Source organism: Chiloscyllium punctatum, chromosome 1 (genome assembly GCF_047496795.1).
Source record: "Chiloscyllium punctatum isolate Juve2018m chromosome 1, sChiPun1.3, whole genome shotgun sequence".
NCBI classification, from domain to species: domain Eukaryota; kingdom Metazoa; phylum Chordata; class Chondrichthyes; order Orectolobiformes; family Hemiscylliidae; genus Chiloscyllium; species Chiloscyllium punctatum.
The window spans coordinates 37,969,671-37,983,861 of record NC_092739.1 but is presented as its reverse complement, the minus strand read 5'-3'; the positions used below and the strand labels follow the sequence as shown (position 1 = coordinate 37,983,861).

The 14,191-nt window shown below is 42.3% G+C and overlaps 1 protein-coding gene across 1 annotated transcript in view; it reads left to right on the top strand.

Moving 5' to 3' along the window:
- antxr2a (ANTXR cell adhesion molecule 2a) overlaps nt 1-14,191 on the top strand; it is a 228,839-nt gene that overhangs the window by 23,169 nt on the left and 191,479 nt on the right. The window contains exons 5-6 of the mRNA XM_072592512.1: nt 3,312-3,419; nt 3,506-3,574. Coding sequence (XP_072448613.1) covers nt 3,312-3,419; nt 3,506-3,574 — 177 coding nt within the window. The remainder of the gene's footprint in view (nt 1-3,311; nt 3,420-3,505; nt 3,575-14,191) is intronic.

Below are 14,191 nucleotides of genomic sequence, written 5' to 3'. Positions count from 1 at the left end.
AATCAAGAGAGAAGGCAAGAATGACTGCCCTTGATATCAAGCTAGCTTTTGATTGAGTATTGCATCAAGAGACCCTAGCAAAACCAAAGTCAGTGGGAATAGGGAAAAACTATCCATTGGTTGAGGTCATACGGAGCAGAAAGGAAGAAGGCGTGGTTATGATTGTTGGCCATTCACTTTATCTCAGGGGGCTATGGCAAGAATTCCTGATGGTAGGCCCATCTTCATCAGCTGCTCATGAATTATCTCCCCTCCATCATATGGTCAGAAGAGGGGATGTTTGCCATTTGCAACTCCTCAGCCACTGATGCAGTCCATGTTCATATTCGGCCAGTCCTGGGCAATATTCAGGCTTGACATTTATGATACAGAATTACCAGGCAATGAGCATCTCCAGCAGGAAAGAACTTAACCACGTCTCCTTGACATTCAATGATATTATCCTTACTGGAAACACCATCATCGACATCTGTGGCGTACCATGGACCAGAGACTTTAACTAACAAGCTATTTGAATGCTGTAGCCACAGGAGAAAGTCTGAAGTGGGAACTCTACCTCAAGCAACTCATCTTCTGACTCCCCAAATTCTGCCCATGATCCAGAATTCAGGATACTGATGGAATACCCTCTACTTGCCTGGATGATTGTGGTCCCAACAACACTCAAGATGTTCAACGTCGTTCAGGAGAAAGTCATTTCCATGATCAGCAGTGCATGTATAATTTTAATTATTCAATGTCTTCACCATTGGCATGCTGTGAAAATAGTATGTACTATCTACGTAATTAACTCACTAAGGCTTTTTCAACAGCACTTTCCAAATCTATGATGTCTACCACATGGAAGTACAAGGGTAACTGACCAATCGTAGAATCCCTGTAGTGTGGAAGCAGGCCTTTCAGCCCGTCAAGTTGACACTGACTCTTCAAAGAGCATCCTACTCAGACTCACCCCTTTATCCTATCGCTGAAACCCTGCATTTCCCATCTAGTCACACATCCCTGGACTCTAGGAGCAATTTAGCCTGGCCAATCCACTTAACCTGCATATCTTTGGACATTGGCAGGAAACTGGAGCATACAGAGAGAGTGCATAAACTCCACACAGACAGTACGTCTGAAAGCGGAATTGAACCCAGGCCCCTAGTACTGTGAGGCAGGATCACAACCTTTTGAGGTCTGTTTTTTAATCCTTTACCTAGCTCCCTGAACTCTTCCTGCAGAGCCTCATCCCTCTTAAGCTACACAGTGACCATGTCTAACTACACATTTTCACATTACTCTGAGATTCGTGAATGTACTGATATGCCTACAGCTAGCACTTAGGCTCTGAAACCCAGCACTCAAGGTGGCCAAACTGTGGGCATTCCTGTAGATATGGTCATCCAGACTACCAGGAACATCTGACACTTCCCACCCACTGTACGCTGTGTGACACAAGATCTGAAATCTTCTACTGTACCTTTAATTAACATACTCTGACCCTCAATCATTTTTTTGTTGATATATAGTACAGTTCCCCTCGAAATGACTCACCGTCCTGATTTGGGAATAAGCTCCTGTTCTTTTGCTGTCATTGGGTCAAAATCCTGTCTCTCCCTTCCTAATGGCATTCTGGGTCTACATGAAATGGACTGAAGGGATTCAAGATGCCAGCTCACCACCACCTTCTGAAGGGTAATTGGGGATGGGTTAGTCAATGCTGGCCCAGTCAGCAAATGTCTACAACCCCGACAGGAATAAAAAATAATGCATACCATGAAACCACGAACATAACAGATAAATTGTCAACCAATATTTTGATAGATTTCCTTTATTCCTTCTTACTATTTTCAAATGTCAGTGCTGCTTTATTGTATTTACGACAACTTTTGGTACCAAACATTCACAGCAACTGCCAGTTGGAAGATAAAGCTTAGATAATTCGGGCTTTCTTCACTCTCCAGTAGCCTTTTTTCTGGTATTTTGCTGGAAATGAATTTGTATTTCTAATGGAGAAGGACAAGGCCTTGTCTGGTTGTGGTGCTTCCATGGTCTGCATGGCTTGGTGATGTCTGCAACTGAGACTTGCTCATGAGGAATAGCTATTTATGAAACTTGATCCAAATCCCAGAAGAGTAGGGGTGAAGAGAAAATTTGACCATGGAGAATGTGGAGGAGAATTGACAGGGCTGAAAGATGAGGCCTGTAAATTATATGCTTTAAATTATGCATACATAATTAACATGTATTTAAGCTATCTTAAGCTGTCTGGTTGTGTGGCCACATGGTCTAAGGCCTGAAGTTAACTTCCAGCCTCTAAGGCGGTGTGGTTTTGTATCCTACCTATGCTACTTGTGCTGACTGGTTATTATGGCAAACTTTAGCAGGGGTGAGCTGTGTTGAAGTTGAATGCAATAAAACATAACCATTTCCTCCAAACCATTCTGTGATGTGGGATAGCACTGACCCTGTATCAGGTCAGTGTCCACGCTGTGTTCCTCTGGTATACTGGATATCACATTCACCTCCTAATCGAAAGGCCCATGGCATCATACTGCAACCAAGCAGTCTGTGCTAGTGTTTCTGGCTCAGGCTTGGAGGGCTGAAGGGCCTGTTCCTGGGCTGTAACTTTTTTCTTTGTTCTATTTTACTTGGTTGATGGCACTTGAAATATTGTTGAAAAAGTGAGGACTGCAGATGCTGGAGATCAGAGCTGAAAATGTGTTGCTGGAAAAGCGCAGCAGGTCAGGCAGCATCCAAGGAGCAGGAGAATCGACGTTTCAGGCATGAGCCCTTCTTGAAATATTGTGCATAGTTTCTTTCTTAAAATAGTGAATCTGGGAAATATAACTTTGCATGAATGTAAATACAGTTTCTTGCTCAATTGCATGTGATCAAATTTGCAGCTTTTGCAGTGTGCCATGCACTTGAAGAAAGTGAGTTCATGTTTTGTTTTTTCACCGACTTTGTGAAATTTTGAAGAGGTGCAGCACAGAGGCTAACTACTTTCAAGTGTAATAAACACTGGAAGATGAATTGAGCTTGATGCTCTCCAACAGCTGATTTCAATGTGGTGTTGGTAGAACAATGCAAGTGTAGTACTAGGTACTTGTTTCATCAGGAATTGTTTGTAATATACCAAGATTCCAGAAAGAAGAGGTGGAGAAAATAAAGTCTGATAAAATAGAAATTTTCTCTTTTATCTTCCAAAACAATATGTTCAATTTTTACATTCTTTAGGAAAATTTGTCCATCCATAAGTAATAAGTATCTAGCAGTTTTTTTTTAAGTATTAAGCCTAATCGATGTATAAAATTTCTATTTATCAGGCTTCTAAACAAATAAGGCAACAGAAAGGGATCAAGACTGCAAGTGCAATTATTGTTCTGACCGATGGTGAATTAATAGAGAATGTGTTGCCCTACACAATTAATGAGGTAAGCACAACATTTCAAAATTACTATTGAATGAACTGCATGTTTTTTCTTTGACTGAAGCTAATCTATATTGAATTTCTTTATAGGCTGATGATGCAAGAAAACTAGGGGCAATTATTTATTGTGTTGGTGTGAAAGACTTTAAAGAAACACAGGTAGGCCTCTATAACATAATTCCATTGATCGATTATGATGAATGATTCAATACACTTTATCAGGAGGCTGGGCCCAGAAGCTTCATCAGAGTAGTTTACTTCACTTACCATTGTGTTGCAGGAAGCCTAACATTCATTCAGTCTCAGTACATGTGAGAATCCGGCATCTCTGAGTGTGATTATTTCTTCCCTTGGTGTGTGGAGGGAGGTGGCAAGGAGGGGCAAAAATTGGGCAAGTTGGCCCAGAAGACAAAGTCAGTTCACTCACATAAACAATGCAATTAAGTGCTCCATGTGAGACTCTATGGATGACCTCCTTGACTTGACGGAAATCATATATCTCCCGTCTTGCTACCTTGAGCCAGGGTACAGTATGACCTAGAGGATAAAATGTGGAGCTGGTAATGTACAGCAGGTCAGGCAGCATCGGAGGAGCAGGAGAGTCGACATTTTGGGCAGGACCTTTAATCAGGACTGGGGAGGGGGAAGGGGGCTGAGAAATAAATAGAGGGAGGGGGATGGAGCTGGGGGAATGGTAGGTGGGACAGCTTAGTTGAATGCAGGTAGGGGTTATTGTGATTCATCAGTGGGAAGAGTGGAGCGGATAGATGAGAAGGAAGATGGACAGGTTAGGTTAGGTTAGGTTAAGGAGGCTGGGAGAAAAGGGAAGGCTGGACATGGGATGAGGTTGGAGGTGGCGGGCGAGTGGATGGGATGGGGGGGGGTAATAGGTGGGGAGATTTTGAAGCTGGTGAACTCCATGCTTAGGCCATTGGGCTTTAAGCTTCCAGGTTGGAATATGAGATTATGTTCCTCCTGTGTGGCCTTAATTTAGCAGTGGAGGAGGCCCAGGATGTTCATGTTACCAGGGGAGTGGGAGGGGAAGTTGAAATAGCTGCCACCTGGAAGGTGGGGTTAATTGGAACGTATCGGGCACAGACCCTTCGCAAACCAGTCCCTGAGTCTGTGCTTTGTCCCTCTAATGCAGAGTTGACTGCATCGGGAGCAACGGATACAGTAGACCAGGTTAGAAGAAGTGCAGGTAGAATCTTTGTCGGATTTGGAATGATTTTTTCGGGCCTTGGATGGAGGTGAGAGGGGAAGTACAGGAACAAGTGTTGTACTTCCTGTGGTTGCAGTGAAAGGTGCCAGATGTTGAGGAGAGTTTGGAAGGGATTGTGGAGCTGATGTTGGCATTGTGGATGAAATTGGTCTGTACGGAAAACAGAGAGGGTTATGGGTCTGACCGCAAGGGGTGAAATAGTGGAGGATGATATGTGAGAATCAAGGGGACTCTATCCTTATTGTGGTTTGGGGGGACCTGGCTTGTGTACATCCTTTGGAGTGAGAGTACAGAATTAGTGATGATTCCACACCTCTCTGCAGAGAAAGATGCATTTTATGCATGAGCCTTTGAGGGGACGCTCTGCCATTCAAGGTTGGGAGATATATAATGGGCAGCTCACAGGTCCACTCTTGATCAAGTGCAAAACAAAGTTGCACACAACACTGCTCTTGCAGGCTGTACACAGGCTGAGAGGATGATCAAGCATTTCCATGCAACCTGGCAGTCTGTGGGTTACCACCTGATGGGTCAAAAGGTGATTCCTGAACAGTGATGGATTTGACAACATAACGTCTGATACAATATCCTAATGAGTGCCTCAATAGCTACCTAAACTTAGCACTGTACAATGTTAGTACACTTTCAGTGACAGTTGCTCTTTCCCTCAATTGGTAGGACATGTATGTAAATACTTGAAAGTGGGATCATCTGAAGATATCAAATGTACAATCATATGGATAATATAACATTTATTCAGCAACATAAAATGTAAAAGTAATATGGGACACGGCTCTTTTGTACGAAGCAGCAGCTGCCTATCATATTACGAATAGAATGTTAAACAATTAAACAAAGTTCAAAGCAGCAATTAGAGGTTGCTGTTCCTGCAGGACTTGCCTTCAAAGTACCAATTGCTGACTCCATCTATGTCTCCTTTTATATTGTCCTTACGGTACCACCTTGAAACTGCTTTTGGAATTCTGTATGTGAGATCTGTGAACAGGTATTCGTGGGAAATATCAGAAAAATTATAAAAGTTTTATGAGCCCTCACATCCATAACAATGATGCCAGCCTCATGTTATGTCCTCACACAGCGTGTCATAAAGAATTCCATGGAGATCAAAGTTTGTGAGAAGATTTGTAGCTCAGGTGCTCATTGTTGTGGTTCTGTTTGCCGAGCTGGGAATTTGTGTTGCAGACATTTCGTCCCCTCAGTGCTTGGGAGCCTCCTGTGAAGTGCTTCTGTGATCTTTCCTCCAGCATTTGTAGTGGTTTGAATCTGCCGCTTCCGGTTGTCAGTTCCAGCTGTCTGTTGCAGTGGTCAGTATATTGGGTCCAGATCAATGTGCTTATGAAGACTCCCAAGCACTGAGGATGTCACCTAGACAGGGGACGAAATGTCTGCAACACAAGTTCCCAGCTCGGTGAACAGAACCACAACAATTCCATGGAGAATTCCTGCCATTGTCATGCCATCACAAGGATTTCTAAGAACTTCGATTTTATCCAAATGTGCATTGCATAACCAGCCAAAGTTTTTACAATAAATTTGGAATAGAGTTCTGCCAGTAAACTATCATGATAATGATTTTCCCATCCTTCCGAAGAGAAGGCATCCTCCTGGATTCCAGACCATGTCCTTGCAAACAGATAGAATTGTACACTGAACCTAACATCTGCCAAGCATTGCTTCCAATGATTGCTATGGAATGGGTTGTGAAGTTGGGATTCAGATTCTGCTTATTCTCACTACAGTTCTAAGTTGACATGACAAGAAAGCAATTAGTGCACACAGCATACTTGTTCACTCAGGTCATGATTGTTTGAGGCCAGAATGTTCCATTGCATTCTTGACGAAGGATGACCTACCATTGAAGTGCAGATTGAAGCCAGAAGGCCAGCATTGTTGAATTAGTTGAGGCATGATTACTGCAATTGCTTCTATAAAGATCTCTCGAATTCCAAAGGTTTTACTGTTTCCAAAGGAAAGGTAACTTACAGCATCCATTTTGGCTATGGTGGCAACCATTTTGTGTCATTTTTGTGAAGTTAAGTTCAGATCCAACATGGAAATGTCTCGACTTGGTTTCAGTATAAGTGGCTTCCAAGTGTGTGCCTGTGATGGACAAATGTCCCACATCCTTCATATTCCCATTTCTTTGCCGTCTTTGTGACCCCATGACCTTTTAGTATCCATGTTACCATTAAGCCACTTTACATAAATAGTAATGTGCCCACGTCTCCCCAGAGAGCTCTGAAAATTCCCATGACCTTTTAGCTCTACAGTTCCTTCACATTAACCAATTGTACTGTGATCTGTTTGAATCCTCTCATCTGGACCTCCCAGCCCCTTCCTATTCAATATAAGGTCCCAGCCTACTGTATAATTTCCCTTTATCAGGATCATCACCCTGTCAGAATCTAAAACACTCAATGCCATCTCTAGACTTGAGTTACATGTTTCCCCTCTACTCTGTGGATTGCTGCCTGATAAGCCCCTTGACTATTATTGATTAAAGTTCCATGACGAAACACCACCCAGACTGACTTGGCAGGACAGCTACAGTTGTCCATGGCTCACTCTCAAGACTAGTATCTCCATAACACCTCGACTGACCTACTATTAATCCCCTGAGCTTTGCACTTGATTCATAGGACTGACTATGGCCCAATCCTGGGAGTGGACTAGGCCAAGTATCCTGAATGCCTGTGGCAGTACCTACTTCCTGACTGTTGTCCTGCTTCATCCCACTAAGGACTGCTACACGTTGACTTTCACATATAGCCATTTGTTGGAAGCACTTACAGTGGAATTGCTGTGTAACTTCGATATAGATAATGGGACTTGCTGCAAGCCTGATGTTGTAGCACAGTGTCCACCCCTATCTGACTGATTAGAGTGCTCCTCACACTCACAAGATGCCTGCCTCTTTGTCTGAGGCTGGCAGTCTGTAATGGAGCACTAATGGCTCTGTGCGTTAAGAAAGCAATGTGAGCCATTCAGGGATTAGCAGCTCATAACTCAGTGCTGAAGTCAGTGAGTGTCTGCTAGGAAAGCAATATAAATTAGACAGAGGCTGACAACCTCCAAGTGAGTGATTGTGCAGTAAGGAAACATGCAAAGAGCCATTAGTTGCATATGTCCGTCTCAGCAAAAAGCATCCTGTTATAGGAGAGTAAAATGCATGCAAAGTGATCTGACAGATGTATACAATTCATAAATGTTCCTGAGCTCCAAAGTAAAGTTCTGAAGGACTAAAGTGGTGTCTGACTTTTTCTGAGAGTAAGCAGGATGATGTGGTGAGACTGGTGGTTTGCCGATGCTGACTTACATGAATGAAGGATCTAGGAGGCTGATGGCCATGGAGCACACAGTCATGTTGTTTTGAAGGAGCAGTTGGATGATGACTGGGATAGGAGAAAGTGAGGACTGCAGATGCTGGAGATTCAATGTTTCGGGCATCAGCCCTTCTTCAGGAATGGAGATTCCTGAAGAAGGGCTCATGCCTGAAAAGTCGATTCTCCTGCTCCTTGGATGCTGCCTGACCTGCTGCGCTTTTCCAGCAACACACTTTCAGCTGTGATGACTGGGATAGGCATTCAGTGAACTTCAGTCATCAGGTACCCGCTCTAATTTACATGTCAGAAATTTGCACCATCTAGTTTCTTTGTGAAGGAGAGGAGTATTGTAACTACCACAGAAATAAAATACTGGATTAGTGGTGCTGGAAGAGCACAGCAGTTCAGGCAGCATCCAACGAGCAGCGAAATCAACGTTTCGGGCAAAAGCCCTTCATCAGGAATAAAGACAGTGAGCCTGCAGCATGGAGAGATAAGCTAGAGGAGGGTGGGGGTGGGGAGAGAGTAGCATAGAGTACAATGGGTGAGTAGGGGAGGAGATGAAGGTGATAGGTCAAAGAGAAGAGGGTGGAGTGGATAGGTGGAAAAGAAGATAGGCAGGTCGGACAAGTCAAGGAGACAGTAAGTGAGCTGGAAGTTTGAAACTAGGATGAGGTGGGGGAAGGGGAAATGAGGAAGCTGTTGAAGTCCACATTGATGCCCTGGGGTTGAAGTGTTCTACATTTTTACCACAGAAATAAGGTGAGTTGGGGCTATAAGGCATGGAAATAGGTTAGTTTCTGCTTGATGGTGAGATTCTGAAGTGAACATGTACACCCTGAGGATAAAATGGGGAAAATTATTCTCAATATTGAAATCCTGTCTTTTTAAAATTCTTGTTGCATTTTCTCACCTTTCTTTTCATACCACTCAGTCCACAAGAAGGACTGGAAAATACCACCCTCGATTTTCCTATTGCATGGTGTTGATATTTAAATGACAAATCCATGTTGGCTACGGAATAAAACAGTTTACACTGGGAATTAACTGAAACAAATTATCAATATGTGGGTGAATTTTTTTTGTATATCTAATTGCATGAATTTTCAATACCGAGTGCGACGTAAGAGGTGTCATTTAGCTCAGTGAGCGAGATAGCTGGTTTGTGGTTCAGAAAAACACCAGTAGCATGGAGTTTAATCCTTATTATATCTAAAATGGACTAGGAACCTAACTCCTTGCCTTGTCCAGTAGCAGCAAATCACAGACTACTCCATGGTTTGGATGCTTAAATAGTTGAGGATACTACATGGAGAAGACGAATTTGGTAGAAACTGAATACATAATAAGGAGCCACATGACATCTTTATCTCTTGATTGCAGTGCTAGATATAACTCACTCATAACCTGATAACTCATGACTGGCAGGTTATGTCCCTTGTGAGATAGAGTCATAGAGATGTACAGCATGGAAACAGACCCTTCAGTCCAACCTGTCCATGCTGACCAGATATCCCAACCCAATCTAGTCCCACCTGCTAGCACCCGGCCCATATCCCTCCAAACCCTTCCTATTCATATACCCATCCAAATGCCTTTTAAATGTTGCAATTGTATACCCTCCACCACTTCCTCTGGCAGCTCATTCCATACACGTACCACCTTATGTGTGAAAAAGTTGCCCTTTAGGTCTCTTTTTTTTATATCTTTCCCTTCTCACCCTAAACCTATGCCCTCTAGTTCTGGACTCCCCCACCCCAGTGAAAAGACTTTGTCTATTTATTCTATCCATGCCCCTCATAATTTTTTAAACCTCTATAAGGTCACCCCTCAGCCTCTGATGTTCCAGGGAAAACAGCCCCAGCCTGTTCAACCTCTCCCTATAGCTCAATTCCTCTAACCATGGCAACATCCTTGTAAATCTTTTCTGAACCCTTTCAAGTTTCACAACATCTTTCCGAAAGGAAGGAGACCAGAATTGACGCAATATTCCAACAGTGGCCTAACCAATGTCCTTTACAGCTGCAACTTGACCTCCCAACTCCTGTACTCAATACTCTGACCAATAAAGGAAAGCATACCAAATGCCGCCTTCACTATCCATTCTACCTGTGACTCCACTTTCAAGGAGCTATGAATCTGCACTCCAAGGTATCTTTGTTCAGCAACACTCCCTAGGACCTTACCATTAAGTATATAAGTCCTGCTAAGATTTGCTTTCCCAAAATGCAGCACCTCACATTTATCTGAGTTAAACTCCATCTGCCACTTCTCAACCCATTGGCCCATCTGGTCCAGTTCCTGTTGTAATCTAAGGTAACCCTCTTCGCTGTCCACTACACCTCCAATTTTGGTGTCATCTGCAAACTTACTAACTGCACCTCTTATGCTCGCATCCAAATCATTTATGTAAATGACAAAAAGTAGAGGACTCAGCATTGATCCTTGTGGCACTCCACTGGTCACAGGCCTCCAGTCTGAAAAACAACCCTCCACCACCACCCTCTGTCTTCTATCTTTGAGCCAGTTCTGTATCCAAATGGCTAGTTCTCCCTTTATTCCATGAGATCTAACCTTGCTAATCAGTCTCCCATTGGGAAACTTGTCAAACGCCTTACTGAAGTTCATATAGATCATATCTAACGCTCTGCCCTCATCAATCCTTTTTGTTATTTCCTCAAAAAACGCAATCAAATTCGTGAGACATGATGTCCCATGCACAAAACCATTTTGACTATCCTTAATCAGTCCTTGCCTTTACAAACTCATGTACATCCTGTCCCTCAGGATTCCCTCCTACAACTTGCCCACCATCAAGGTCAGGCTCAATGGTCTATAGTTCCCTGGCTTGTCCTTTCCACCCTTCTTAAACAGTGGCACCAGTCTTCCGGCGCCTCACCTGTAACTATCGATGACACAATTATCTCAGCAAGGGGCCCAGTAATCACTTCTCTAGCTTCCCACCGAGTTCTAGGGTACACCTGATCAGGTCCTGGGGATTTATCCACCTTTAACTGTTTCAAGACATCCAGCACTTCCTCCTCTGTAATCTAGACATTTTGCAAGGTGTCACCATCTATTTCCCTACATTGTGTATCTTTCATATCCTTTTCCACATTAAATACTAATGCAAAATACTCCGGTTAGTATCTCCCCCATTTTCTGCGGCTCCACACAAAGGTCGCCTTATTGATCTTTGAGGGGCCCTATTCTCTCCCTAGTTACCCTTTTGTCCTTAATGTATTTGTAAAACCCCTTTGGATTCTCCTTAATTCTATTTGCCAAAGCTATCTCATGTCCCCTTTTTGCCCTCCTGATTTCCCTCTTAAGTATACTCCTCCTGCCTTTATACTCTTCTAAGGATTCACTCGATCTATCCTGCCTATACCTTACATATGCTTCCTTCTTTTTCTCAACTAAACCCTCAATTTCTTTAGTCATCCAGCATTCCCTATACCTACCAGCCTTTCCTTTCACCCTGACAGGAATATACTTTCTCTGGATTCTCGTTATCTCATTTCTAAAGGCTTCCCATTTTCCAGCCGTACCTTTCCCTGAGAACATCTGCCCCCAATCAGCTTTTGAAAGTTCTTGCCTAATACTGTCAAAATTGGCCTTTCTCCAATTTAGAACTTCAACTTTTAGATCTAGTCTATCCTTTTCCATCACTATTTTAATCCAATGGAATTATGGTCGCTGGCTCCAAAGTGCTCCCCCACTGACACCTCAGTCACCTGCCCTGCCTTATTTCCTAAGAGTAAGTCAAGCTTTGCACATTCTTTGGTGGGTACATCCACATACTGAATCAGAAAATTGTCTTGTACACACTTACCAAATTCCTCTCCATCTAAACCCTTAACACTATGGCAGTCCCAGTCTATCTTTGGAAAGTTAAAATCCCCTACAGATAGCTGAGATCTCCTTACACGTTTGCTTCTCAATTTCCCTCTGACCATTAGGAGATCTATAATACAATCCCAATAAGATGATCATCCCTTTCTTATTTCTCAGATTTGAAAGGGCAATTTTACATTGTTGCTGCATTGCACACTTTTTGGCCTTAAAAGATTTGATCAAAGGAGTCTGTGAGAGGGCATAAAACATAATTTAATTTGGAAGACTGAAGCAGCTTACTCTCACACTAATGAAAATTCATAGAGAAATTAACAAATTTTACAATATAGATGCCTTTAGCAAATGATATTATGAAGTGGCACAGCTGAATTTTTTGGAAACAGAAAATGTGCTTTGGAAGCCAATGACATTGGATGATGTATGGAACACCTTGGTCAAAGTAAGGACATAATACAAACTGAAGAATTTGTCCAGTCCTAAATTTAGCTTCCGGATGCATCCAAATAGTCAGCTAAAGTATAGGTCTGATTCAGAAAATGATGGAAGAGTTTGCCAGGTGGCAAAGTTAGAATTAGCTGGTAAATTATGCTGGCATTTGATTTCTATGTTGGGAATTAAATGGTCTGGATCCATGCCCATTTTACATGAGAACATGAGTTTGAAGTTTTTCATGAGATGCATTTCTCACAGTATCTTACTCTCTTCAAGAGAACCTTATTGTCCAGTTTCTTAGTGGGAATGTTCTAGATTCCAATAATTATAAGTTTAATCATTAGATTATTAATTGAATTCTTCTTGAATCGATTCCATTTATCAAGTGTAAGTTGAAATGTGGTAAAACTTGGCCTATTGCGTACATTGAAATAAAAGGTGACTTTTATGCTGGCTGGGTAAGTGATGGTTTCCACGTTGAAGGCTGTAAGTTCTGTATTAGGATGTCACATGATTGTGGATTTTGCACCTGGCAATTTCGGTTTCTTTTGGAAGAATTACCAAAACTGAAAAGGGAAACAATTTCAGATGCATATTTTAAAGTTATTTAAAGCTAGAGTCAATGTTCTTTGGCAAACCACAGGGGAAGTATTTGGATTTTTCTTTGGGTGTATCATCACAAAAACTAAACTTAGAAAGCACTTGAAATAGTATGATTGGATTTTTCAACAGGGAAAGAATTATAATCGTAATAATGTTAGGTGATGGATTGTCATTGAGGTCAGAATGTTTGACTTTGTGTGAAATAAAAGACTGGATAAATCATTTGGATGATTTTAAATTTATGGATAAAAAGGAATAGGAGTTCAAAAAGTCAGTAGTACATTCAAGTCCAAAGTGAAGGAATCAACTTTGTAGAGATGACAGTAAGCAATCTTCGTGATATTCCAGATGCGGTGTTTTAAAGTATGATCATGGATATGGTTATGCCTATGTTCCAGATTGATTCAGACTGAGAAAGAGCATTTTTTTCACTCTGATTCAGTGAGTGGTCAGGAACAGGAGAATGGGCCTGCAAGTGGGGCAGGAACACAGGAACCTTAGTCTTGCACTGGTCAAACACATTTGAGGTTCATTTAACTTGTCAGAATCAGGGTAAAGGCTGCAGGGTGGATGAATTAACTGATCATAACACCATGGTACAGAAAGCCACTCAAGTTGTAGAGTGAAGAAAGGGATGGAGTGGTAGTGGTGGAGATTATAATCAGGAAGTTCGATACTGTTCTCTCCAGCAAAGAGTATGAGTCCAGAAGTTGTGTTACTTGCCCAATTGCCAGGGTTTGGGACATCTGCTCAGTACTGGATAGAAACTTGCAATAGAAGAGGGAGGATCCAGTGGTTGTGGTCCAGTTAGAAACCCAATGATACAAGCCTTGCAAAGAAGGAGGTTCTGCACAGTCAGTATGAGGAATTAAGAAGCAGAACCTCAAAGATCATCAACTTTGCATTTTTGCCCGAGCCACATGGAAATCGGCATAGGACAAATCAGATTTGAGAGATGGGTGTGTGGATCAAAGATTGATGTGGGAGGAGTGAGCTCATGGGACATTGGCACCAATCCTGGGGGCAAGTGGATTTTTTACTGATGGGATAATATTCACCTGAACTGTGCTGGCACTGGTTTTCCTGCCAGGTGCATAACTAACTGGGCAAGTCAAGAGGATTTTAAACTAAATCATAGGGACAGAAGATCAATTTTGGCATGGCCAAAAGAGAAAGGTACCCATATGGGATTAATATAGAAAATAATAATCAGTCTGTGACAGGAAAAGATAGAGAGTATAAATCTATATAGTTGCTTAATTTCAGCATTTATACCATCTAGTACTTATGAGCTGCTACCAGGTTCTGTAAATGCTACCC